Here is an 18211-nt window from a genome sequence, read left to right as displayed (position 1 = left end):
AAGACTCTGGCAGATGGATTCTATTGGATGCTGAGGAAAAATGATGAAGAGAAGCTGCATTTCCATATTTAATTATACACTTTAGACGATACAGAGCAGCGGGAGAGCTTTGTGCACAATATAATTAAAGAAGTACTCATTGTTCTAAGTATAAAACAAAGTGAAGTAAGTAAATAGCTAAGGTTGAAAAACCTCAATTGATAAACTATTCTGTGAGCGAAGAATTCCTTGGAATAATTTGCAAAATACTAAAAATTTCATGACGCTTCTTCAAGTGAATTGAACACCGCAAAGTAAAGTGAAAAAATTACTTTCTCTTGACGAATGTGAATTCATTTGGGATTTCATGTCAGATGTAATTTTATTCTTTTCATTTTCACCATGAAATCCTCAACTGCCAGAATGAGAGAACTTTTTCCCATCGCGAACCTTCTAAAGTGTGCCAAATTTGAGGGCTTGGCAGGAGTTGAAACAAAGCGCAAAGAAAGTAAAGCTCAATAAAAATGCGTATATATTTTTCCAAGTATGTCAATGAGGGAATGGAAGGGCACATTTTTCTTCCACTCCGAGCCACCCTTCCTTTCTGCTCCTCCAGAGAGATTTCATATTCTCTATGAGAGCGAGAAAAAAAGCGCGCGCCAAGAAAATGCGAAAAGTGCGGCGCATGAAAAAGTGAGACGTTTTTGCGACGACATTACAATAAATAAAATTTTCAAAGGGAAAAATTATATGACAGTTCCGCACTTCGCCTTCGACATAAATTGGAATGAGACGCACTAAATTGAACGAAATTGAAACAATCATTAAATGTCTGTCAGGAGGAGTTGGCGAAAATATATGGTTTTCCTTTTCTCAGTGAAAATGGCAAGTATAAATAAAATATTCGCTTAATTTCTCCAATGGAAGATTTATGTGATTTCACACCTCCGAGGCAATTGAGAGACCAATTTTTTATCTCTTTTATCAATTGCTTTCCTTCGGCTGAACATATATCTAAGGAGGATAGTTGATAAATCGACACAAGAGTGGAAAGTTGTGCTCCAAAATACAACGAAAAGCAATGAATTCACTTGAATTTCCTTGCCAAACGTCAAACATTTCCTATTTTTGCCCCAATTTTTCCGATATCTTTAAGTTTCTTCTTATTTTTAGTCTATTCAATCTCTGTTGCTTAAGAAAATCTTTGAGGCTGAACAATTGACTGAAAGCTTTTCAGCTTGGCAAAAGTTTCCTAATATAAAATTTTATCTGTCGTGAAATTCATCATTTCTTTCTCAATAAGCTAAAAGACTCTTTTCAGGAAATGTATTTTTTTCAATGGGCATGACGATGTCATTTTATTATAAAGGTGGAAAATGGTCATACTTTAATCCTTTTTGTAATATGAATCTTTCTGCAAATGCGTTTGGACAATTTTTGAAATTACAAATTTCATCTGACTTGCAAAAAAACCCAATTAAAACTCTTTTGATCACTGATAATTCCTGGGTAATTTGATACTTCAACCTATGCTTTGTTTATTTTCCCAGAATTTTATTAAAATTTGCATCCAACCAAACATTTTATCAGTCATGCAGAATAAACTAGATGAAAAATCTGCGTGTAAAATGTAAACATGAATCATGCGAGTTATTCTGCATTTAATATTTTTGCAGCTTTGAACTCAAGTTCCAACTATACTTTATTATTTTAACCTGCATTAATCAAGTTTGAGAGAAAACACATCTGCATACGTCGACGTAATGGAAGACAAATATTAGCTCGAGGGCAGATTTTTATTTTATCATCTGAAGGTAGCAAAAAATCGAATCGTTTCACCTCATCTCGGCGAAATAAATTAGCAGTGTGAGCTTTATAGAAAATAATTATGTTGCGTGTGATGGTTTTTTTTCTGGGGTGCGGAAAATTGCTGCGGAAAACATCTGCTTTAATCCAATGCGAGGTGTATTCTAAAAATTTTATAAAACTCCGAGCGGTGTTAATTAGTTTCTGGGGAAATATCTGACACGTCAAGAGCACACCTCAAGGAAAGCACAGCGTCTTGGGGGTGTGAGGGAACCTGCGTGAGAAATACCACATCCGCTGCTTCATGGATCAAATAAAGTCTTATTGAAAATCCTCACAGGGATGTTTAAGTTCTCTATTCCTCACCTCACCGACCGTAAGCGTCCGGATCTTGCGATTAAATTTAATTAAGAAAGCTCCATGTTGTACATAAATCAAGGAAGAGTGAAATTTCAGGGGTGGAAGGCCAAAAAATTCCCTCAACAAGTTTCCATCGAATTTACATACATTGTTTGCAATTTCCTTCGCCAGCAGTGCCACAGCGGCGTGTACAATTCGAGTCACAAAACCAATTTTCATGTGTTGAGCCCAAAGAAGATAAACACCAAGTCAAGGGGCAGGTATTACGGTCGAAAATGGTGTACAATTGCTCTGAAGAAGAATTCTAATATTTTTCTAGGTTATTTAATCAATTTTAAAGCGACGGAGTCGCTAAAACGCATCCCATTTTGTTCATGTATAAACTCTTTATGCGCCAGGAAATAGTGTACAAATTCTACCCAAATTAGCTCCCCCTTGACTCTGAGGCTCTGAATCTTGGTAGTGGCTTTTAAGTAGAATGGGCTGGAATCTCACCCTTGGAATTCACACAATTGACTGAGAAGGTGCGAACACGAAGGCGAGTTCTTAAACTATGGGCTGTCGAGGCAGAATAAACAGAAACTGCACGGAAGCCCAGGAAATCAACACTCCTTTGACCACGTCGGCCTACATCTCTGCCAGTCGAGTACATTGTCGAGCCATAAAATCGAGGGTCGTCTATGTGTCTCTGGAATGGGATTCAGCTTTTATGACTCCTCCAGTATTGTAGATAGGCTTCGATTTATTAGTTGACACGCTCGAGAATACTTCCTCTGGACGCCCACGGAGTCGGGGGCGAGAGTAATGGAGTGCCTCTCGCTCCACGGAATGCACGAAAGTTTCAATAAAAAATCAATAAACACATAAAAGCCGTCTTTCACCTTTCCGAAACTACCTCGGCAAAACCCACACTCTCTGGCGCAGCCTTGAAATTCACGCCGAAATGGAAATTTCCGCCCACAATAAAGGATGTGAAATAAAACCCTTCAATGGATGTCGTCATAAATGATGAGATCAAGCTTATCTCGGCGAAGCTTCCTTTTGTCTTCTCGCATTTGAATGCATTTGGAATTTGGACTATGCATACTATATGTATCTCTGCTGCACATGTCATGAATATCACATCAATAGAAGGCATTAAATTACATACAGGATGAGATATTTTCTGCGTGTGAACACAAAGGAAGGTACACAAAGTCAAGAAACGTAATTTAATATAAAGGAAAAACATGGCGGGTTTCAATCTGAGGTTCTCACATGAATTCAATACTGTTTTAATCAAGGCCTATTTTGTTGCTGTCAGAAACTTAAAGACGTTCATTATTTCTCTAAAATACATTTATCATTAAATAAGTAAAACTATAAATGTTTCCAGTGCCTGTAGAAAAGCTCATTCATTTAAATTGACGCGACTTAACCTGTAATTTTTGTCAGTATTAAAATGAACAGCATTTTCAATTAGAGCTTTACCAAGAAAAAGCTTTCGTGGCGTAATACTTTTTTGCTCGATTCTTGAGTAATATGCAATTAAAGTGAAATTAAGTCATGGAGAACTTTTACAAACTCAATTATGGTTAATTTATCAGACTCTAAAATGATATTTATTACTTCTATTCAAACTGAACACATAAGCAATCAAATTGACACAGTTTTCCACAAACACTGCTCATTGAATGGCAAAGAATATATTGATTGGTGGACGGAAGCAAATTTTTCCCTCGTGGAATTGAATTGGTGTCTTTTTCTCGCCCTGGAAAGACTGTGAGTAAATGTTTCCAGCACTGGTAAATGTTCCTGCATAGTTTCCTATAATGGCACTAGAGTTTCTCCTATTCATTTTCCTCTTATTCCATGCTGTCTATTGAGCAAAATTGAATTTCCAAAGTCATGAAATGAAATTGATTTTCGCCCATCTTCTGGCTGCAGAAGCACCTGCTTTTTTCCACCCCGAGGGTGGAAATTGTGTGACATTTGGGTGGGTGGCAATGAGAAATACGCAAAATAAATACTGCTTAAGTCGCTTGATGGATTTTATACACACGTATGTTGTTAAGGGGGATGAAAACACGGGGAAAACACCGGAAATAGTGAGGACGAGGGGCTGGAGAGTGTTGGACTTGCCCAGAGAAGATGAAATTGCCACCTGTGACTTGAGCAGATGCCATCGGTGGAATCCGACAGAATAACTCGCACAGAGATTGAAAAGGGTCCTCGGGAAATGTCTTCTTCCACTTCTTTGAGCATTCACACCTTTTACTCATCCAGCAAAATATAATTCAATTAAAGTCAACCCGACGAGAGCCACTTTGTCGAGTGGATCCTTCGGGATCCCTCCACATTTTCGCCTGGCGAACACACTTTAACCCCGCTTTGTCAATTGATTGATGGGACAAATTCCACGTGAAACACACGCTCAGTATCAATCAAAATTGCATTTTTCTGCAATTTTTGCGGGCAAATTGACATGACAACGGGAATGGAAAAAGAGTGAGTTGAAATCGATGAAAGCACCGAGGATTTTTCCGCGCTTTACCACAAATTTAGGCTAATTCAATTTATTAAATTCATATGTCCAAAACCGCGTTCTGCTGCCAAATTTAATGCCATAGTTCAATCACTTCACCTGTCGATCAATGGAGAAATATTCGGTGTTCCCAGAATTTTTTTTCTGCGGTGAAAACTGTGTTAAATTTCCTTGGTAACTTCTGCTCATTAATTTTAATTTATTTCAATGAGCTAATTATATATTCTTCAAGTTTCCTTCAAGTGCGAGAAATCCTTTTTCTCTGGTGCCCTTCAAACTCCTCCGACTCTTTTCAAATTGTGCCAGAGTTTCCTCCCAAGAGTGTCTAATTTCACCCTGAAGAGACTTTAAGGGAAAGTTCATCCCTCATTCTTGGGGATTTAAATTTCACTGCGTGAAATGGTTAGGCAAACAGAAAATATACAAATGAGCAATTTTATTGCCTGTCTCACACAATTCACCGTCGCACCGCTGAATTCTATTGACGAGTACGGAGAAAAGGCTCGTGAGCGCTCCCAGGATTCAAGGAATCCCATCATACCGGAGTGTCACGGAAGATGAACGACGTGGGTGTTGTCACACCGTACTTCATACTGTACTTTATACGGATAATTACTTGTGATTTAATGAGAAAGTTGAAAACTTCCAGCATTGCAATAAATTCCGCTTCTACTTACCTTCCATTTCTTAAATTGAAAGCACAGCGCTTGGAAGCAGGGATGTTCATAAGATTTGCCGCTTGAAACTCATCTGGCAGATTATGGAATAAACTTGCAAGGATAATCGTCTTTCGCGTTAGAAAATAGTCACACAATTTGTGTGATTGGCCCTGTGAGTAACAGCTACAGTGCGAAATGAATTCTCATGACAATATGAGGTGGTAAATTTATTTGCTAGCGCTTTCTCAAGGAAATGCACCTGAATTTCCATGTGTTCCGTGTATTTAACATTTCCCACAACAAAACGGAAAAGCTACAATTTCATCATTATATTTCATATTACTTCTGCATTACATTATTTATATATCTTCTGCTGTAAGTATTTCCATTGTCACTTTGCCACCTGGGTTTTTCCGGTGAGGAATATCAGACACTTTCCAGACTTGGAATTGTACATTATTAATTGATTTAATTAGATTGGAAGATTCTCAACATTCTTAATGTCTATTTTAATGAGAAAATTTTGTAGATTTCTCAGAAATTCATGATAATTTTGATAGACTGTTTGTTGTTAGGAATAACAAGCATTCTTCTCACTTTCTTACAAAGTACCTAAATTCAATCAAGTGCTAAATAATTTCCTATCCCATCTAAATAGTCATCCTGCATTAAAGAGATTGTCAAGTGTGGATTATTTGGTAACATTTTCGCGCTTTCATAAATTTTCTTCCCTTCCATAAAACATCCTTTTGTCAACAAGCAACAGATCGTGGATAGAATTTCATTATTAGCTCCTCTTCTTGTACATTTCAACATGGGTTTATTCTGTTTACTCTTCTAAACTGCAGGAAAATAAATTGTTAGAGTCAGTGGAAAAAAGAACACGACTTTTAAGTACATCGTTTTTTTTTGTGGTACACATTTATGGTGATATTGAAACAATTAAATATTCCAATTTACTTGAATTCTCATCTGCAATCTCAAACATACACACAATTCAGAGATTCAATTAATTCACCCCAGCGCAAATGTACTCGAAATATGGTAATTTGCCTCGCACTCAAATTAATGTGATGAAGAGTGTGGTTTCACACTGATCGCTCGAGAACCCAAATGCTTTGCATTATATTAAGTTTTTCAACATTTTTTTGCACCTTTTACATACACATAATTTGTCTGACTGTAATATTTATACGCCCAAAAGAGAGAATAATTAATTTATTTCACTACATTGGATTATCATTATAGTTTTTTTTCAATACTTATTAACATATGTTGCATTATATTTACACCACTTATTCAATTACAAATTGACCAATAGGGATTTAATTTACACACTCATCTGCAAGATTGTTTATTGTCTCGTAAACAATCTGTTTATTAATGATAAATTGTAATCTATTTCAAGAAGGTGATTTTGTGCAATTTCTCAACATGTGGGATATTTATTGCTAGTAAAAGTACAGGAAAATACAGAAGAAACCTTCAAGAGTCTTGAATCACAGGATAGAATTTGTCATTTTCAGTTGATTTTCAATATTATACATGCGAAATAATCATGGAAATTAAATTATATTAAAAATCCTCTGTTTAAAATCAATTGAAGAATAAGATTTTTGCTTTCCTTGGATTTTTCCTGAGGGGATTCATAAGAGAATTCTTGTGAAAAACTACACAGTGTCTTAAAGGCATGAATAAATTTACTATTCATGCTGATTTGTGGTGTTTTTGTACTTCGGATACGCCCTTTGATGTATCTTTACGAGGTTCTAAGGCGCGGTAAATTAGCTTGTAGACGAGCTTGTAGAGGATTTCCCATGTCTAATAGCTTTTTTATCGCAAAAAGTTATAAATCCTGCTGATTTTCCAGCAATTTCCTCGCTGAACTACAAAACACAGCGAATTTTAATATTTTTTTTCTTCAAAAGTGGGCGGAGCATTTAGAGGGGCGGGGCTTTTCAATATTTCCATTTCCGTGCAAAAGTTTTGGCGTTTCTTCTCCACAAGAGTGTGACAAAGATCAAAAAAAGTGCTTATGAGACAATACAGCAAAATGTTAATATTTTATCTTTTAACCTTAAAAGCTCTACACATTTTACAATCCCATTCAGTTACTTTGAAACCGTTACGAGGACACAGAGCTTTTCTTCAATTGTGACTCAAGAGGTACATTTCGAGAGTCACATTTTCTGAGAATTCTCCTTCGCATATCTTGTGAATTTTTTCCTGTGCAAATATTCTGAGAAAATGTGGAAATATTTTGTATTTTCCACTGATAGAAAGTCTCTTTTCATGCATAGCAGAGAGTTAAAAAGCGAGAAAGTTGAATTTGCTGTGGATCAGCAATTAAATTTCTCATTTCTTTTGTCATTAATATTACTCTCATTTAAAGTTGTTCTGCCATTTTCTGCACTGGAGGTAAAAATTAGCAAACTTTCGTGACATTTTCTTGTACAATTTCCAACGAACAATTGAGAATGCAAGTTATTTTGAAAGTTCTCGAGCCATTCAGCGTCCAAGTTTTACGGGGTGAATATCACAAGGGGGTGGAAAAGTGGGTGGTATTGTTTGCCAGACAGTTTGTATATCACTACGATGATATGTTTAAATACAATATTAACAGAGTAACTATATTATTTATCGATAAATATTTCAAATAGTTCAACAGCAAATACTTTTCATTTAATTCATCAAAATTTCATGCTCTTCTGTCTAACGTTTAAATGAAAGTGTGAACCAGCACATTTCATTGCTAAAGAATCCTTAATACAATATAACATTCAAGTCAACTATGGCATAATACTTTATCCTTATAATGAAGACTCTCTCTCCTGACTTTGAGTGCATTTTCCCTCTAAGTTTGCAATATACTTTTTTTTCTTTTTCATTTGCCGTGAAAGTCACGCAGTTGAAAACATTCTTTAAAATATACTCATATTTTCATCAATTTCTGTTTTTTTCATCAAAAATATCTTTGAGTTCTTTTATCATCTTTAGAATAATGACGCAAATTGAGACGCTTCACAGACGCTTCAAAATCTCAAAATACATGAAATCAAGGAGCTAAAGAACTGAACCAAAGCATGTCTTGTCGCTGTGCATTCGTGTGATTCTATGTACAAAAAGCTGAGTGCATGTCCAGCCGGTGTGTTCATAAGAAAGGGTTGTCCAGCGACCTGGAGTGCCTGTCAAATCGCCGCGCGAATTGGCAGACACGAAAGGTGGCCTATAGCTAGACATTCGCCGTGTTCGGCGCGCTCAGGCGCGAGCTGCGCGGCTCGATCTGGAGCGAGCGCGAGTAGAGCTCGTCGTCGTCCAGCAGCAGTGATGTGTCCAGCAGATAGTTGGTCACTTTGGGGATGTGGTCTATCTTGTAGGGCGTTTGCTGGAAGTGGCGAATCTCCCGAATGACGTGTGCAATCTGCAAAAATCACATTTGCATTAAATCCCATCCTTCACTCTGCATTTTCGCCAAGGGGAGGAAAATGGTTCGAAATACTATACAGTTGGAAGAAACATTTCTAGTCTCTCTCATTGTCTGTTTCTACGATTAATTTATGATCCCGTGAAATGAAATAAAAACGCGTGAAATTAACTTTCGGGTGCTGAAAGCTGACGTGGTGTACAGATTCGAGCCACATCGTCTCCACTTGCACTCAAGCTCACCATTCGCATCTTGGAGAAGTTTAAGAGACCGTCGGGCGTGAAGTCCGGCGTGCCCTCCTCGATGAAGGACAAGTCCGTGAGATACATGCCGAGATACGGAATGCACGGCGGATCGCATCGATGCAAAACTTCTCGCATGGCCCGAAAGCGTCCATCCGAGCAGACAACAGCTTGCAGTTTGATGTTCGTCTGCTTGATCTGGGCGACAAAGGGGTGAATTTCTCATTTTGGCCGTAAAAAGCAGACAAGTGAGACACTTACAGTCTTTGGCACTTTGTCCCACGTCTTCTTGAGACGAAAGACCGCTGCGTTGGTGAAAGCTGCACAGATTTGCAAAACACCATTGAAATTGTGCAGACAACGACAGATATCAGCAACAGCAGTCCACTTTTCAATTGCTGCCACTCGAGCTGCCATGCTACTTCTGCAACAGACATGTAAATTTTAGATACAATTCACCCATCAATGGCTCTTCGATTGCCCTTGAGATGCACTGCGAGCGTTCTCCACACACAAATTCACATGAAAGCTCTCTGCTGAGCTTTCGGAGCCACTAGTATGATTGCAGTAATTCTGAGTGTTCAGTAATTAAAGGCCAAGTTTAGGGCTCGAAAAATGATTGATTTTTAGCTATTTGTGGCAGCAATTAATTTTAAGACATCTTTACCTCGATATGATTTCTGATGACACCAAACGCGAGCCATCGTTGAACCTCTTCGTCATCTGGATAATGTGTTCCGCCCGGGATTTCTTGTCTGCCTTCATCCAAGCCTGGCCGAGGAATTCCCTGACAAAGAGAAGCACAATCAAGACAGCTGATTCAAGGTATCCTCGGAGAGACTCACTCGCTCCGGATGGCCAGGAAGATCTGATGATCCAGGTAAGTCATCTGTTCGGCGATTTCCAGCGCCGACAGAGTCTCAATGCTCTCCTTGCTGGGCGACAGAGGCGGCGTGAGGAGCGTCTCGAGGTGCTTCCTTCCGCAGTCGATGTCCTCGCGACAGAGAAGCCGCAGCAATTGAGACGCCGCTCTGTGCTCCGTCGGCAAGAGATTCGGGCTGCACGTGATGTCGTCCAGGAAGGCGATAGTCTGCGAGCGCAGCGCTGCGTCCTGCTCGAAGTCCTGGAAGTGCTTCGACACCCAATGTCTGCAAGGATCAAACGAATCATGAGATCCACCAAATGAAAACTAGAGATTCAGCACCGACCTGAGAACATTCAGAACTCGCATCGTTGCCGGAGAACTCACGACGGACTCTTTGCGATTTCGCGCCTCGACTTCTGGAGGCTCATCTCGTGGATTGCTGGAGCCGGAAATGGCGATGGCAAAAGCGGCCGCGGCCGTCGATGTGCTGCTCCTGTTAAGCGGCGGCCAAGGGAAAAAGAAAGCTCCGAGTGAGCACGAGTGAAAAGCAGGTGATGTGAGAATGTGGCAAAATTTACAGTATTTCTTTCAACTCAGGTGAATTGTGTAAGACTTTTTACACGCGGGATTAGATTTTCCATTCAAATGCTCCATTTCACCCATTTAATTTTCCACACATTGTTTTATACCCGTGTCCGCTTGTGAATGTGCTATTTTCATGTGTGTTTTTTGTGTGCGAAAGTGCCCGATTTTGAAAGCAAGATTGGAATTTGTACGAAAATTCGTTGGTTGTAGAAAAGGAGGTGTGAGAAAAAGCCACGATAAAATATAAAAGCGAGAGAGAGAGAGCGGAATAAAAAGCCAAATGGAACTTGCTCGAAATACAGCCATAATCACGTCAGAGATAGAAAAATACACATAAATTTATTTAAGTCATTGTGAGCACACGGGAAAAAATCGAATTGGAAAAGCGATGGGGAAAAAGTTTACTGTCCATTTTATAGCTGCAGCGAGAAAACGTTAAGTATCCAGAGCACACAATCTCCCAATGTCAGGAGAAAGAGAGAGAGAGAGAGAGTCACATAAGTTTATATGAGGCGAGAGCGGTCGTAAAAGAAGTGAACACGGGTGGAGAATCGCATGTGGAAATGGAAAATGCCGCAAGAAGAGCGCAAATTTTTTGGGGCTTGCAGCGTTCGCAAGCGGAAAATGCATTGAAGAAGGGATATTTATTTATTTATTCCATAATACACATTTTCCCGTCTCTCTCTCTCTCCCTTTCTCGTTCGCCAAAGTGGAATATTGCAAACTTTTACGACAAACTACACCTTGAACATTTTATTAGTCGTCACGGTTTAAAGCTTAAAGCTCGCTCACGGCTTTCACGCTCCATGCAAAGCAAGCGCAATGGGAAAAGAGTGCAAATGATTTCTGTCCTCTGTGTTTATCTTTCACTTTTCACTGTAAAATCTTTTTGCCACGAGCACAACATTTGCTTTGGCCTTTCATGGCATTCAGATGACAGTTTTCAAAAGCGTACATAAGTTTCGACATTAATTTGCTTACGCGAAGCTGAGATTTCTGTGGGAAAATTAAGTAAACTCAATTAAAGCTTAAATCTCGCACTTCATTTGACAATTCTCCACAGAATTATGGCTTAGAATTTACCGAAAACCCATCAGAAAAAGTCGCGTTTATAGATTTGGAAAAGTTCATTCGAAAGTGGTTTGTCATTTCAGCGAAAACGTTGTTTATGGCTTCCTCACACACTATTCATAATTTTCGCTGCTTTGACTTTCCACGTCATTTGCAGAAGTGAGTTTAATGGATAAAACATGAGGCCAAGAGCTTTCAAAACCACATGAAAGGGTGAAAACACAGAATTCAACGCTGGGAAATCAATTCCAGCGTCCGTAGTAATTAAATTTGTGTCGTTTTCCCGACTTCTAAAAATACATTTCTAATCTATTTAATTTGACTACTTGTCTAGAGCATGGTTGTTCCATTTTTTTTTCTACGCCAGGGCGAAGGAAAAGCGAGTGGCAGAAAATGAGAGGGAAAATTAAAAGCCGTGCAATAATTACTGAGCCAATTAGTGGGTGGAAATTCAAATAAAAATGGTCCAGCAAAGCAAATTCCGAAACATTGTATGCAATTTCTCGCGCAGCATTTTCCACGTGAGCAATTGTGGTGAGCTGTTTTTTTTCCTGGGGAATTACTGTGCGTTGTTGGACTTTTTCCGCGGTGTGTGCAGGAAAATCAGGAGGAATTGCAGTTGGGGAAAAAAGCAAGGGGAATTTGCTTTGTTGCACAATTTTTGTGCCACTGGGCAAAGTGGAAATTGCAAAAAGGCTACTCTATGAAAGTGAACAGAGGTGGAATACTAAAGAGACTACAGTCTAATTATTGAGAACTTACCAAAGAGGATCAGGTCCCATACTTCACAATATGCAATACACACAGGTTAAAGTTTTTCTTTTAGTTGAAAAGTTTCCTTGCACATTTTTTGCTTTCAATTTTTTTTTTGTTTGCCCTAAAGTCATTCTTCTCTAGCTTTCTTTGGGATTATTTCTCATAAGGTTTCTTCAGGTCGTACTTGAGGGTGGTTTTTGTATTTCTTTTTTTTCTCATTGGAATGGTGGTTGAATTAAAGAAACTGAGAAGGTGAAAATAAAGTGAAAAGTTCGAGAAACTTATAGTGGAGTGTCTGGAATAAACGAAAGTCATTTTCATACTGAACTTCTCTTGTGTTTTTTTTTATTGTCTTTTGTCGAAGAGAGAAAAGAATATATAAATTGAAGGGGGTTCTCAATACTATGATCATTTTGCCATTCAATGCGATGTTGACCGCGTGGTGAGAATTTCCATTGATTCAAGAATGAATGCCATGTAATTAACAATCAATACAAGATGATCACAGGCAAGCAAAGAACGGCGGGGCGAAGAAAGCCAAAGTATTTGGTCTCGCTTTCTTCACCGCCCAGATTGGTAATCAAGAGGAAGAAGAGCACATAGAGAGAACTTACATAGAGATGGTGAACAATGTAATTAAAATAATAGGAGATAGTGACAGAAAGATAGAGAGAACACTGATATAACAAATAATTTTCCATTGTCTCAATCAACACGAAGTCAATGTCTGCGTGGAAAGTGTTTGCAAATACACTTTCCAGCGCGCATTAAACTTTCACCACCAAACTCTTGGAGGGTATAAAGATAATATATGGCTCCAGTTGCGCCCGCCACAAGAATGCCAGAGAGCTCCTGGAAGACAGCGCACAATGATAAATCCCCCAGAATTGGTCTGGACATTAACGATGGATGAGCGCAACAAGTTGTCTCATCGGATTTTATGTTCCGAATCTACAATCTAGCACTGCAAGAGTCCGGAAGAACACTCCGTCTCGATGGAAAATGATAAACTATTGACACGCACTTGAGCTGCACTCGATTTGATGGATGGAAAATCAGTCACGAGTTGAATAAATGTCGCAGTCTGCTGGCAAATGCCGACTTTAATGGAGCGCATCTGCGGCAAGTTGCAGTCGAGGCCCATTTGTGAGGGTGTCGGAATGTGCAAGTGAGCAAATCAAGAGTCACAGCCGTGATTTATCGTCCTGATTGTCCTTCTGAGGTCCTCTTCGTGTCCCCGGATTCCCAGACACTCGGACAAAACCCTCGAGATATGATGAATGGCTGTGCAAACAATTAAACGCAATGACCACCGCAATGGCCACTTTTGATCTCGCTTGAGCTTTACCTCTAATTACCCGAGGATTACAATAATTACACTGCAATCAGGACATAATTTAAATTAGAGGCATAGAACTAATTAAGCCATTAATGGGCTTATTGAGTAATTTCCAAATGATTTCATGTGAAAAATCAAGGAAATCAGAACACTGACAGAATCATCTTTAGTCCTTATCTAGACATATCTTGCAGCCAGAATTGAGGCTAATATTTGCGTATTAATGGGTTAAATGGCACATCGGGCCGACGCTTCCAGGAAGCTCTAATTCACTCTTGTGTGCTGGCGTTGGCTGGCCGTCCATCATCAGCCCTTGAGTGATGATAGCTGAGGAGGATTTATTGAATAAAGAGGATTTACCTGCGCTTCGATGGACGATACGACGTGATCACGACGCCTGCCTTGCTGGAGCAGTGGACAACGGGCTCGTGCTGCATTGAGGCTCTGGAGGAAATCGTGCCCAGGGAAGCTCCGCCCAAGGATCCTCTGGGGGTGGTGTAGAGGGAAGCCGAGGCGTCATCGTCGCTCTCCGAGAAGCGCCTGCAAGTCAGGAAAAAGTCAGCATCAGAAGAGTTACTGAAGGAAAAGATTTGGCAACTCACCTTGGAGGCTCTCGCTGAGGCGTGCCAAAGAAGCTCTTCTTCTGCTTCTCAGGCGTCTTGGGCACTCGATGTATCATCCGTGGACTGGATCTCTCGCCCTGCAATCCATCGCAATTAATGGGCCGCTCTTGAGATTGATGCGGAGCACTTACGCGATAAATTCCTCCATCTCCATTGAGCTGCAGACTGTAGCGATGCTGACACAGGGCAGCCTGAGGGATGACGTTCGCCCCGGCGCTGGGTCTCCGGTCCATTAGGAGATTCACCTGCAAATTCACAGTGCCATCAATTCGACCACGAGCACTGCCCATAAATTACCTTCAGGCCGCCGCCCGCTGCGCCGGAGAAGCTGCCCTTGCTCCGCGGCACCTCCTCGTGGGACGCCTGGGTGGAGATGCAGGGCGTCGTGGTGACGGTGGGTGGAGAGATGACAGGAATTGCATCGGAGGCTGTTGTGCTCGGCTCTCGCTCTCGTTGTTGACTCAATTTGCGCTTGTTGACCCTCTCGGGAAGAGGACTCGTCGGCGCCTTGCCGTATTTGAACTGCACATTTCCCTCGGTGGGCGTCACGTCGGTCTTCTCCTGACCGCCGGATCCCGTGGAGCCCACCAGGGTCACAGAGCTGAGGTTCGACGGGGAGGAAGGACCGCTGAGAACGGTGGTCTCGGTGATTGTGTCCGCGCTGCTGGACGCGGCGATGGTTTGTGGTATGGCCAGGAAGGCGTCGTCTTGGGTATTTGTCACATTTGCACTCTCCTCGGGCGGTGGAGGCGGCGGCAGAGGCTCTGCCTCGGCTGCGGCTGCTTCCATCTCTTGCTCGTGCACAATGACTGGGCCACTGGCCTCGGGGATCCACGAGAGCCCCTCCTCCTGGGTGGATTGCTGCTGCAGCATCCTGCGAGAGCCCTTGAGACGCAGTCCTGCCGAGTCTCCGCTCATCGAGCGATCTCTGTCCGCGCCCTCTGAGCAGTATCCGGACACGGAAGAGGCTCCCGAGGTGCGCCGTGGCGATACTCTGCCATCATAGGCGCCCGGGATGTCCAGGAAATCTGTCTGGGGCTCGCAGTCGCACTGCGGATCGGTGGGCGGGTCGTAGAAGACCTTCTTGAGGGCATTTAGCACCGTCTCACCGTCCGTGAAGACCCGATAGGTCAGCAGGAAAGTGTTGAGGAAGTCAATGGAGAGGAATCTGAGATCCGTGAGACGCTGCAGCAGTCTCTCGGGTGTGGCATAGCGCACTTGGGGCAGCTTACAAGAGTTAAGCGTGCGCGAGAAGCGGATATCGACGTCGTCTTTGAAGAGGCGAGGATCCGCCCGCAGAGCGTGGTGGGCAGCTAGCGATCCTGACCGAGAGAATGCATCAATGGGATAATCCAAGCAAATATTTCTGCGGATACTCCCACCTCCAATGGATCCGCCGAGACCGGGCGACAGCATTGAGTGCATGTGAATATTGTCGAGGCACTGCGAGATGTCGCTGATCCATGCCTCCTTGTCCTGAACTGTCGGCGCCACGAGGTGGATACAGTGGCGCAGGCCCGTCTTGTTCTCCACAATTAACTTAAAATCGCGGTGTGATGCATTCACGGAGTCATTGACACTGAGGCAGCTGCCCTGATTGGAGGCCGAGCACACGGATGCGTCGCCTGCAAAAGGAAGTGCACGTGAGCATGGCGATAGGCGCCGCAAGGGAGCATTGGACGCACCTTCGTCCTCACGCTCAGAGTCACTGGGATCCTCGACCAGGGTGGCGTCTGCCAGGGGAATCTTCCCCACGTCCTGCAGCAGATGGAGCCGCCCGCCGGACGTCCTAGCCCCGAAAGACGTGTGAGGTGAAACAAACAGAGACACACGGGTAGTTAAGTCACATCGGGATTGGGTCTCGGCACCTACCTAGTGGCAATAATCATGTGATTGGAGAACAGGAAACACTGCCTTACCGCTTCTCGTTCACTCTTGAACGACGCCAGTCGTGACCGAATCCTTCCTCGGCCCGGCGGCACTTGGACTAAGCTGCCTGCAAAAGTATCCCCCATTTTAGCCGACATTCGCACTCGAGTGAAGCTTATGCTCACCCTGTCGCACAAAAACCTGGTTCACGTCCAAGAGAATATCACAACCCTCCACAATCATTCGCTCCACGGCGAGGTTCTTGCGCAGGTTCTCCGTCTCGGACACCTCGTCGTGCATCTGCCGCGACAGGTCCTCGAGCTGCTGCCGCGCATTCTGCAGACTTTTCCGCTCCACGTGGTCGTGCGGCGTGTGGGCCAGAAGCTCGTGCAGCGTGATGATGTAGCGCGGAATCTGAAACCGAGACGCTCAAGCATTCCGGAGGGACTTTGGGGAAGTCAGAGCTCACCTGGTGCATGGGATATGTGAGGAATGTCTCGAGACTCCGTCCTTGGCACACTGGCTTCGCCTCCAGACGCTTGAGGACGGTGGCGAAGGCCGGATTGCTCTTGCACTCGGTCAACACTTGCAGGGAGTAGTGATGGTTCCGGACGTACTCCTGATAGATGCTCAGCATCGGCAGGAGCATGTCGAAGAGGTCTCCTGAAAGTATGGGGCAGAGGAGGCATCTTAGTTACTTGTTTATCACCCCTTAACAAAGTTTTTGTGACTAGCAATAATATAATGCGAACGATCAGCAAATTATGAACTTCTTTGATTATTAATTTCACTTGCTAATAAATTGCAAGCTTAATTAGTGGCAAAAGTTTATCTTATGTAATTTAATCTAACACAAACGTGAAAAAGATGTGCGTTTCTTAAAATAATTTATTTATCATACACTATCAATTTCCTAAACTTTAAAGTGATAAATCAACATTCCTGATTAAAAACATAATAAATACTCACCGAGAACAAGTGTTGGCCAGGATTCCAGACGCGATGTGAGTCCTTTGAGGAAGATCTGGTGGAGGAAAAGGACCGTCTCAGAGTTCAGGAAGATGGAATTGACATCTTCGTGAGAGCACGGCGGTCTTTTGGAGCTGGCTGCCATCTTGAAGGGACGCAGGAAGCAGGAGACGAGGACTTCCAATTGTTCCTGCACGAGCCGCAAATGCGCAACAGTCAGTAAAGAATCCAGTTGCGATGGGAAATAAACTCACCATATATTCCTCCTCGGCCTCGACCATGGAGAAGACGAGGCTGTTCCTCTTCCTCATGCTCTCCGCGTGCGGCGATTTAATGTACTCCTCCACAATTTGCTTCCATCGTCGGCGACAGAGCCATCCACGGAAGAAGCTTTGCACCTAATCAATTATGAAAGAGCGCTGGTCATTCCAAGTGGACTTTACGCAGCACGGGGGCAATAATCTGCTGTATTGATTGGAGAGGCCGGGAAAATAGACTCAATGTCACGTGAAAACTCAATTCCACCTGAACACTGACTCGGCATTGAATTCGGTTTGTAATTGAATAATTAAGCCCGCCAGAGTTCCAAGGAACAATTGTGAATCGATACTGATGGCCGCAGGACAGAAGAAGCGCACGACGCAATTGGGAAAGAAATCACATGGGCGATTGGTGAAGTTCTCGTGCCACCATAATGTGTGCACGCTCCAATTCTCAGGCACTTCGGCATGAGTGACTTCCGAGAAAAGCATCCAGAGCCACCTGGGTAAAATGATACATCTTCGGCCAGGAGATGCATCTATTTCCGATTTGCCAACACAAAATAACCCCCAATATTTGAGACTTTTGCGGATATTCTATTAATGGCAAAATGTGACACTCAAGCGGCATTTAAAAATAGATTTATTCCAACTCACACAGCATGAATGGAAAAACCCACGCGAAGAATTAGATTTATTTTCTTCTCAAATTTATTAGGCGCAAAATTATTTTGCACCCCCACTCAAAGTCTCCACGGACGTCTTTCATGTCGGATTTCACGCTACGCTCGAAGGTGAATTGTAGTAAATCATAAAGGCGAGGTGGTCGAGTTGAGGGGTCAGAGTTCAAGTGCTGTGCGTTGAGATTTCCTCTTCGCAC

At 42.3% G+C, this 18211-nt stretch overlaps 1 protein-coding gene across 1 annotated transcript in view; it reads right to left on the bottom strand.

Annotated features, from left to right (window-relative positions):
* Nucleotides 1–5642: 5642 nt before the first annotated feature.
* LOC132263826 (ras-specific guanine nucleotide-releasing factor 1-like) overlaps nucleotides 5643–18211 on the bottom strand; it is a 32452-nt gene continuing 19883 nt past the window's right edge. The window contains exons 7-23 of the mRNA XM_059763819.1: nucleotides 17326–17469; nucleotides 17072–17261; nucleotides 16572–16765; nucleotides 16288–16516; nucleotides 16106–16229; nucleotides 15919–16022; nucleotides 15616–15858; nucleotides 14531–15555; nucleotides 14213–14478; nucleotides 13971–14150; nucleotides 12278–12298; nucleotides 10203–10352; nucleotides 9840–10142; nucleotides 9662–9781; nucleotides 9256–9418; nucleotides 8995–9192; nucleotides 5643–8749 (exon numbers count right to left, since the gene is read on the bottom strand). Of these exons, the coding sequence (XP_059619802.1) occupies nucleotides 8561–8749; nucleotides 8995–9192; nucleotides 9256–9418; nucleotides 9662–9781; nucleotides 9840–10142; nucleotides 10203–10352; nucleotides 12278–12298; nucleotides 13971–14150; nucleotides 14213–14478; nucleotides 14531–15555; nucleotides 15616–15858; nucleotides 15919–16022; nucleotides 16106–16229; nucleotides 16288–16516; nucleotides 16572–16765; nucleotides 17072–17261; nucleotides 17326–17469 (3843 nt within the window). The 3' untranslated portion in view covers nucleotides 5643–8560. The remainder of the gene's footprint in view (nucleotides 8750–8994; nucleotides 9193–9255; nucleotides 9419–9661; nucleotides 9782–9839; nucleotides 10143–10202; nucleotides 10353–12277; nucleotides 12299–13970; nucleotides 14151–14212; nucleotides 14479–14530; nucleotides 15556–15615; nucleotides 15859–15918; nucleotides 16023–16105; nucleotides 16230–16287; nucleotides 16517–16571; nucleotides 16766–17071; nucleotides 17262–17325; nucleotides 17470–18211) is intronic.

This window comes from Phlebotomus argentipes, unplaced genomic scaffold (genome assembly GCF_947086385.1).
Source record: "Phlebotomus argentipes unplaced genomic scaffold, Phlebotomus argentipes genome assembly contig_39, whole genome shotgun sequence".
NCBI classification, from domain to species: domain Eukaryota; kingdom Metazoa; phylum Arthropoda; class Insecta; order Diptera; family Psychodidae; genus Phlebotomus; species Phlebotomus argentipes.
This window is presented reverse-complemented; position numbering and strand designations above follow the sequence as displayed.